Here is a 9,504-nt window from a genome sequence, read left to right as displayed (position 1 = left end):
AACCTCACAGCCAGATTTGAGATTGAGGTGTATTTTTAGAGTCCAATTTGACACACTTGGAAATAGAGGCTTCAATACAGTGGCGTGCTCACTGCCGTACATTCACGTCTGAACCTGGCTCCGGGTTCTTGGGACACACACACAGTGACGGGGGAAACATAACACTTTGTGTGCGTGGGACTTGGAGAACAGCGCAGCCAATGCCACCCAAAGACATTGAGGAAAGCTTGGCCTGTGCTACTTTTGAATAACTGTAATTGTCTGGGTAATGAATGCGTTTGGAGGAGAGCCTTCCAAGCAGAAGGAAGACCTGTGCAAAGGCCCAGATTGTCAAGGACCTGCTACCTCTGGGAACAGAGGGACTGGAGATTTGGCAGGCGTGTTGAACCTCAGGAGAAGGGCGGCTAAAGGTGGTGCTACCCACATAGGAGTCCCAGAAGAAGCTCCTGGCTCCTGGCTTTGGATCAGTGCAGCTCTGACCTTTGCGGCCATTTAGGGATTGAACCAGCAGATGGAAGACCTTTCTCTCTCTCTCTCTCTCTCTCTCTCTCTCTGCCTCTGCCTCTGCCTCTCTGTAACTCTGCCTTTCAATTGAATAAATAAATCTTTAAAAAAATTTTAAAAAAAGAACTACTAAATGTTAAACCTAACAGTAGTATGCACTCAAATGTTTCCTGACTAAATTAATAAATATATTAAATTGGTTTAAGGAAAAAAAATATTGTGCTAGCCAGCTTGTCTGAAACAAGACACTGGAAGATTTCTATGCCTACATCCAGGACTTGAATTTCATTTAAAAAAAAATAGGCCTTGTGAAGTTCAAAGACAGGAGATTGACATGCTAATTTTAAAAGATGATTCTAGGGGCAGGGTAAGAATGGGCCAGGATGTTCCCAAGCGTGTGAGTGGGTGAGGCTGAGGAGCCAGCCCCACCCTTGTGGTGGTGAGTAGCAGTACTGTGGACAGTGCCAGGTTAGCTCCAGGCCCCCTTCCAGAGGGCTAGCTGAGAGCTGCTGGGACCCTGATAGGTCTTCTTGCAAAGTACACAGAGTCCCCCCTTTCGGGGGCAGGTCTAGCAGTTAAGATGCCCATGTCCTGTATCGGAGTGCCCAGGTGGGTTCTGCCACCCACACGGGAGACCTGGATTGAGTTCTTGGCTCCCAACTTTGACCCAGCCCAGCCTCAGCTATTGTGAGCATTTGGGGGAGTGAACCAGCAGATGGGTGTTCGCTTCTGCTTTCTTTCTCTCTCCCTGCCTCTCTCTGTCTCTCTCTCTTCTCAAATAAATGTTTTGAAATAAAATAGGAGCAAACTCCAGATAGTGTAACCCCATATGGAATGCCAACACTGCAGGTGGCAGTTTTATCTGCTATGCCACAGTGCTGGATCCCAATTTTTTTTAAGCTTTATTTATTTATTTGAAAAGCAGAATTACAGAGAGGCAGTGGCGGGGAGAGAGATCTTCCATCCACTGGTTCACTCCCCAAGTGGCTGCAATGGCTGGAGCTTTGCTGACCCAAAGCCAGGAGGCAGGAGCTTCTTCCGGGTCTCCCACGCTGGTGCAGGGGCCTAAAGACTTGGGCCATCTTCTACTGCTTTCCCAGGCCACAGCAGAGAGCTGGATCAGAAATGGAGCAGCCGGGATTTGAACCAGCACCTATGTGGGTGGCAGACAGTGGCTTTACCCACTGTACCACAACGCCGGTTCAAGTGGGCTCAGTTTTGACCTTTGCATACCCTTTGGTTGAGCAGCCTTGTGCATGCTGCTCCTGCAGGTATCCCCTAAGCTTTTGGAGGGAAACAGGTAGTGCAGAGGCCAAGCATCAGCTCTGTGCATGGCAAAGCCATGCTGCACACAGGTCAGCTGCATAGTGTGAAGAATGGGGACAGGTGCTTTGATGAACTGGCAAATATGGCTTTATGATCATGGCAAAGTTTCTTTTTGTTTATTTATTTGTAAAGGCAGAGTGACAGAGAAGGAGAAACACAGATCTTCCATCTGCTGGTTCATTCCCCTAAACGGCAGCCACAGCTGGGGCTAGTCCAGGGTGAAACCAGGAGCCAGGAACTCCTATGTGGGTGGCAGGGGCCAAAAGTACATGAGCCATCCTCTTGGAGAGCTAGATCGGAAGTGGTGCAGCTAGGACTTGAACCAGGGCTTCGATGAGGGACCACACATCACAGGTTGCAACTTAACCCACTGTACAACAGCGCCAGCCTGTTATTTATTTAAGCTTCATTTTCCTCCTCTGTTTAACGGAGATGAGAAAAGTACCTACCTCACTGAGCTGTTGGAAGGATTACACGAGATAACACATGTACAGCACTTAACTCTGTAGGCATGGGTACTAGCTCAACACGTTAGCTCTTCAGGTATCTACCACTACTAGTAAGAAGCAGCAGAGCCCATCAAAGCCTGGAAAAAGGTTTGGCTGCAAGTGCCCCTTGCCACTTAACCCCCTGGACCCCAAGCTTCAGTGGCAAGAAGACTGCCCCCGAGAGGCAGAGAGCAATGACAGCAACTGGGTAAATCAAGCATCACAGAGATGGGCTCTGTCCAGTTAATGCAAAGAAGCCATCCAGTGGCATGCGTTCATGGCGCAGGATGACTGGAGGAAGTCTCTCAAACATGGTTCCCTGGAGAAGCAGGGGCTCCCTGCTGGAGCCTGCCACACCCACCTAGTCTCATTTCTCTCCAAGGCAACTCACTGCCTCCTCCGTGGGCCCCTCCTTTCCTACCCCGACCCACCTCCTGCAGCCGTACCGCTACCCTTGCCCTCTGTCCTGGAGAGCAGGTTCCTTTGCCCAAGGCTTTTGCCTCTTGCTTTCCGGAAGTGAGGGAAAGTTTATCTGGGCCAGGACGTACTGGCCTCAACTGCAGAGCCAAGTGGGGTGAAGCTTGCTGGGGAGCAGCCGGGCCCTGGCAAGTGGTTGGCAGCTGGGGCCCCACGAGCAGAAGGCATGAGGAGTGACAAGCGGAAGCGTGATCCTGAGTCTGTCTAGGGAGTGACCAACCTGGGAGGGAAGGACAATGCTGCAGCAGCTGGGGAAAGGTGAGCAGTCTGCATGGGGTGTGTTGGTGGCATGAACACTCGGGACATGACATGTTAGCAGGGAGTGAGAAGAAAGGGCAGTGCACTGGCAGCAACTGTGGATGAAGTCTCTACCTGAGGTCCCCCTCCAGGATGCCTGCTCTAACCAGCAAGCAGCTCCAGCTGCCATTCCCTAGATCCTTACCCTACTTTCTTCTTCTTCATAGATTGGGCATGATCCAAAAGCAAATATTGTTTATTATTTTGTTGTCAGCATAGTGCTCCTCTCCAGTAGACTCCCTTGCACGGGTTGCTCCATCTTCAGCACCTAGCACAGGGGCGGTCCTCCGTCACTAACTGTTGACTATAAACACCATGGCTGAAGCATTGCCAAGTCCAGGCTACCTTCAAGGGCTAAGCCAGTTACACTCAGGTCCAGCACAGTACCCCTGTGCTTCTTGTCTCTTTGGAGGGTGCTCGGCTGCATTGCCTTTGGGATGACAGGGGGAATCATGGGAGCCAGGGAGCTGGGAGCGGGTGCTGCCTGCTGTGCCACTCCAAGGCAAACACCTTTTGTCTAGAGAGGTGACTTAACAGTTCCCTCTGAGGTGTCAGTGGCAGGACTGTGCTGGTCAGTGGAAAGCTGGGCTCATTAACCAGGAACAGGAGGCCCTCCGTGTTCAAGAGGTTAGAAATTGACTTCATTTCCGTTATGTAAGAGCAAGGCCAAATTTTCTGTCACACAGTAGAGAAGTGCTGGGAGAGCAAGGAGCAGTCATCCCTCTGCACTTCCTAGCGGTGAGGAACCCTCCAGACGCAGTGTCATGGACGGCAGGTCTCTTTGCAGGTTGGAGAGCAAGCATGCCACAGTGGCCAAGACATTGTCCAGACACGAGGCCAAGGAAAGAGCCATTCTTTCTCATGTCTTAACAGATATTTTCCTCCCCAACACCTCCAGGTAAAGGGAATTGAGCTCTATTTACTAAGCCTCTGTGAACCTGACCACGAGACACTTGAGTGAACAATGAAAAATGCTTGCAATCCTACAGACATTTTATATACATAAAACCAAGCACCCCCATCATTGCCTTTCCTCCAAAACCAGAGATTTGGTCTGAAATAGACTCAGAGTTTTTAACATCCAGTATATGTCTGTGCACATATAGTGTTAAAGTTATTTACATCTTCTGCTTGTAGAAAGAACAGTACACATTTTTATATTAGCTATAAGTTTTTGTAGGTGTCAGTCCTCCAATCTCAATTGGGCTCCCCCCGCCCCCTTTTCTTGCTTGCTCTGTCCTGAGTCCGTGTGCTGATTAGCTGCCTGAGTGTTCTAACAGTAGCATACAACTCGGTCTCAAGAAAGGTTCTCAGGACTAACAGCTGTCATATTTGGGATCTTCTCATTGCCTTTAGGTCATGTCTTGGGCCCCTGTTTTGAAGAGGTTGAATTAGAGTGTTACTAAGTTTCCTTTTAAAGCAAAGGAATCTGTGATTCAAGTAGTATTTTTATATACAAACACTGAGCTCCTTTTTCTCGTGGAGAGTAGCATGATCTGTGTCCCCCTCTTATGTGAGGCAGCTGTTTGCAGACTGATCCATGTTCAATTTAGGGAGAGCATCAAGTATCTCAGTGGGTAAATATGTTTGTTATGATTTTTTGTTTTGTTTTACTAGTTCCTCTGTAAGGAATGGAGTCCATAAATATATTTCACACTTGGCCAGCATATTCATCATTTTTAGACAGAATGTTTAAAATAAAGGCAAGGACTTCATTTGATACCTTTATTTATATGCAAAACAGCGCACCATTCATGAGATATGAAAAACTTGTCAGATAGAAACCAGATTATATCTATTTTCACTACAAAATATTGCATTATATAAAGCAACAGAGACACAAAAAAACCCTGAAAAAGACTAAAATCTTTGGATAGCAGATGTGTTTTTTTTTCTCGTCTCTAAAATACACTCCTTGCTTTAAGAGTTTCACAGCTGAGAACATGAAACATTATCAAGTTAAAGACTTTTCTTTTTGGTTGTCACAGAGGAAATATTTCTGATTTTTTTTTAGGAAAATAACTTAATTTCCTAAAATCATCCACACACAAACATCACACACACACATACAAAGAAGCTACTCTCCATATAAACGGTTGGTAAAGTACTTTTCAGACATAACTACAGATAAGAATAACAACACTTACTTTTTTAGAAAACTGTAATAGTGGAGTGCTAGTGTTGCTGATCTCACAACAAAAAGGAACTTTCAAGAACAAACATCTTAATATATAAAATATGTTTAGAAACAGGGAAAAGTGGGAAAGTTGTTGTACAAGTGCAATATAATTAGAGCCAAAAGAAAGACCACAGTATAATCTTAACAAACACGTAAAAAGTTAGACATAATTATTCCACAGGAAAAAGTGTAAACACTCGACTATAAATAACTTGGCACAGCGTATCCAAAGTAAAATTATCACCACTCTGAAAAATAAACGTCTTGAAAAAAATACTCTACTCTTCTAACATAAATAAAAATAGGTTGTCTTTTTCTAACTGCACCTATGGGTCCACATATTTAAGGTCACAAATAGATGTTTTTGGATATATAAAGGGGCACTTCGCCTGAAAAAGCAATCCGATATTAAATATTCCATTTAAATATGGATTTTCCTGTCTACAGTAGTGTTACATCTTGGGGCTCAAGTCTCCCCAAGTTCAAAGCCTCCCACAGTGAGTCTGTTTCCAGCCCGTCTTTTTAACCTCATCAAATAGTCAAGGTTTGTTTTATTTGGATTATAACATAATCGATCTTCTCACGAAGGAGCGGACAGTGTCCTGCCCCACCCTTCTGTGCCCGAATCTCTGTTCGGGAGATTTCCTCCTTCCCAGGGTTGGGTGATTTGTCAATCAGAGAAATTCCAGACAGCCTTTCCTCGGAGCTTCTGCCCTCGTTCTTAAGATCTGTGGGAGGCTCTGAACGCACGGCCTCCATGCACCAGGTTAAAGCAACGAGCCTTCCAGCGAGCTTTAAACCCGACGCTCCGAGGGGACTCCCCGCCCGGGAGGTCCCGCCCGCCCAGGGCTCCGCGGCCAGCCCCACCTCCCGGTGCCCGAAGCCTTTCCTCGCGGCCCGGCTGATCAGAGAGAACAGGTGGCCACCTTCTTCCTCCGGCCAAGTCTCTGGCGCCCGCCGCCCCGTTGCGCCGCCGCCGCCGCCGCCGCCACCGCCGCCGCCACCGCCACCGCCACCGCCTCCGCCTCCGCCACGCCCGCGACGGCCACCCCAGGTCGACTGCGCTTCGGGGGCGCGCGGACAGGCGGCCCCCTGCCCTACACGTCCAGGACGTGGTTGAGATAGGAGATGTAGCAGATGGCCAGGCGCAGGATCTCGATCTTGGAGAGCTTCTTGTCCGGCGGCAGCGTGGGCAGCAGCTTGCGCAGCTCGGCGAAGGCCAGGTTGAAGGCCTCCACGCGGATGCGCTCGCGCGTGGCGTGCGCCGAGCGGTACTTGGCCGTGGCGCGCCGGCGGCGGCGCTTCTCCTCGCGGCTCAGCTGCTGCGGGTGCGGGTAGAGCGCAGCGCGGCTGCCGCCCTTGCCGTCGCCCTCGGCCTCCTCCACGGGCTCCAGGTCCGACACGCTGCCCAGCACCTTGGCGTCCGCGCCGCCCAGCGACTCCGGGTCCGAGTGCGCCGAGCTGGGGTGGTCCGAGTCGGCGGCTTGGTCCGGACTCAGCATCATTTTGGAGGCTGGAGGTTGGAGGGGAGTCAGAGAATCAATCAGTGAAGGGACTCGAGGGGGTCTTTTTCGCCGATGGCGGGTGGCGGGCAAGGGCCCACCACGCCGGGCTCCCGGCCGCGCGCGGCCCGGCGCCGTCTGCACCCCCTCCCCGCGGCTCGGGGCCAGTGGCGCGGCTCCAGCGGCATCCTGGACCCGACGCCCTGCACCTGCAGGAGGCCAAGGCCGGCCGGTGGCCCTGGGTCTGGCGGACGGCGTGAGGGCCGCGGCTGGGTTTTTGTGCCTCCTGCGCTCTTCTGCCTCCCTCCCTCACTCCGTCCTTTCCCCAAACAAACGGGCGATTCCCCACGACGAACACGGCTGCGTGTTCTAGCGGGCGGGGAGCGTTTCGCGCCCCGGGAGGCCTCGGGCGAAGGAGCCTCGGAGCCTCAGGGGCTGCGAGCGGGCGGGGAGCCCGCGACCCGCTCCGCAATCATAAAGAAGCGACCACACACACACACACACACACACACACACGGAGGTGCCTTTCAAAGGAAAATTGACTACGGTGCCCTCGCAGACTCCCGGAGCACCATCTGTCACACAGACGGCCGCACGCTTAGGGGACCTGGGGACGCGGCGGCGTGGGCTAAGACAATGCCAGGCAGTCTGGCGACCGCCTCGCGGGAAAAGGCCGGCGGCCGGGTCGCTGCAGGGGAGGGCGGCGGCCGGGAGGAGCCGGGCGCCGGCAGTGGCTCGGCGGCCGGGGTCGGGCAGTCCCGGGAAGGCCAGGCCGAGGCCCGGTGTGTGTGCCTCCGCCGTCCTCTGACGACGCCCTCCAGAAAAGCCGCCGGCCCGCCTTCTCCCGGGCTCCGGGGGGACGAGCTGCTCGGACACGCGGGCTGCGGGGCCACGGGGCCTGCGGGAGGGGAGAGGCAGCCTCCCGGGCCGCGGGGAGGCCCCGGCCGCGGACCTGGAGCCCGGGCGGCGCTGGGCGCGCAGTCGCCAGCGTCGGCGAGGTGTTGGAGGGGTTTGCTCGAAGAGAAACAAAAGCCAGGGACTGCGTGATCAGTCCCCAGCGCCGCACTTGCTCTGAGTGGATTGGGCTCCCAAACGGCTTTCAGCTGAGTGCGGGGAAAACAGGTCCTCTAAGGCCAAATAAAAAGGAACGCCCAAGCCAGCTGCGTGTGACTGCCCGCGGGCTTTTCCCGGGTAGCTCTGTGAGGAGAACAACTTGCGGGGACAGAAATAAACGGGCGAGGGATGGAAAATCACAACGAGACACCACATGGTTGTAGTTCGGGCGAAAAGTTCCTGGCTGCCCTGCAAGCGTGTTACGTTCTCCTCAGGATCCGTTTTTAAAATATTCCTGAATAGTACCCCGCTCACGCCAATCATTTCTTCAACTATGGACCGAAATGCATCCATCAATGCGGTAGGAAGACTCCGACTTAGTTTCAAGCCAGAAAGAACGATTGGAAGGGGTACTTACCTTGCAAACGCCTTTTCGATAATCTTTTCTCCAATCTTTGAGAGTTAAAATTCCAAGGAAGAGCGAGGGGGGAATTCCAGGAAAAATATTACAAGCAGCAAATATTTATTACATTCACCAATGCGGAAGCAGCTGTCATCTCGCCGGTACCCACAGCGAGGGACGGTTCTGTGTCGGGATGCGAACGACAAGAATGATTGTTCACTTAGTTCCGAGATGAAAAACGCCTTTTTCCGCTTAATCGTTCTCAAACATCTCGAAAGATTGGTTGTTGATTTTTAAAAATGCTGTGCTGAAGAGTCTCGCGCCTTTTTCCTTTTTTCCTCTTCTAGGTCTCTATAAATAACAAAAGAGATGCAGAGATAAACACGGTCACGTCAAAGGGCTGATTCCTCCACTTCCTAACAGCGGAGTAATCAATAAGAACGATGGTTGAGATAAGAATCCGCGCCTGTAGGACTCCTCTCCTTCCCCTTAACACGGGGGAGCAGAAACTGGCAAGTGCAGGGCAGAGATGTAATCTTGCTCAGAAGTGATTTTTTTTTTTTTTTTTTTTTTTTTGAGATAAGGCTTTGTTCGGCTGATATCTCCTCAGTTCCCAAGGAACACAATACTGTAAGTCGGAGCTGGGGCTGCCTCTTCCTCCTCCCTCCGTTACTTGTATGTTGTATTAACAGATACCTATTTTCTAGTTTCAAAGTCTTTTAAGGCTCCGTTACCACCCCCACCGCCTCCCCCCACCCTTCTTTACCTTGTAGCAAAATCTATATAGTCAGTGGCTTGAAGATGGCTTGGAGAAAGGTTGGTGAAAAGTGAACGGCTCCTGGTGTAACAGTGACAGGGAAGCAGAGAAAGACGGGAAGAGGGTGGGAGAGCCAGAGCAAGGAGGCAGGGATGCGCGTGTGGCTTCCTGGCTCTCCTGGCACCAATTGATTCAGCCTGGAGATGGTGGAAGAGATAAAGGCTTAAGAAGGGGGATGGAATTTTTTCCCCCTAAATTGATATTTAATGGGAAATCCTATTGGACAGAAACCTGGACATGAGTCACTTAATTGGACTTGACATCTGTCACAGTGTGGGAGTTTTCACAGCCCAAATATTTTAGCAGATCAGATTCCCACTGAATCTGTGCCATAAAATATAGCAGTTGAAAGCAATCCACGGTTGAAACCTTAGCTTCTAAATAAAATCTCTTAACCATAATCAGGCTATTCCTCTGTTCCAGATTATTGATGCAGTATTTAAGTAGAAATAAATAAT

General features: G+C 51.0%; 1 protein-coding gene across 1 annotated transcript; it reads right to left on the bottom strand.

Annotated features, from left to right (window-relative positions):
• Window positions 1-6,289: 6,289 nt before the first annotated feature.
• NHLH2 (nescient helix-loop-helix 2) lies at window positions 6,290-9,183 on the bottom strand. The gene is made up of 3 exons (XM_051856128.2): window positions 8,996-9,183; window positions 8,245-8,580; window positions 6,290-6,784 (listed from the first exon to the last, which is right to left on the bottom strand). The coding sequence occupies exon 3, from the start codon at window positions 6,774-6,776 to the stop codon at window positions 6,369-6,371; it is 408 nt and encodes a 135-aa protein (XP_051712088.1). The 5' UTR covers window positions 6,777-6,784; window positions 8,245-8,580; window positions 8,996-9,183; the 3' UTR covers window positions 6,290-6,368.
• Window positions 9,184-9,504: the final 321 nt, after the last annotated feature.

Source organism: Oryctolagus cuniculus, chromosome 7 (assembly GCF_964237555.1).
Source record: "Oryctolagus cuniculus chromosome 7, mOryCun1.1, whole genome shotgun sequence".
Taxonomy (NCBI): domain Eukaryota; kingdom Metazoa; phylum Chordata; class Mammalia; order Lagomorpha; family Leporidae; genus Oryctolagus; species Oryctolagus cuniculus.
Note: the sequence above shows the minus strand (reverse complement) of the source record. Positions and strands in the feature narration are given on the sequence as shown.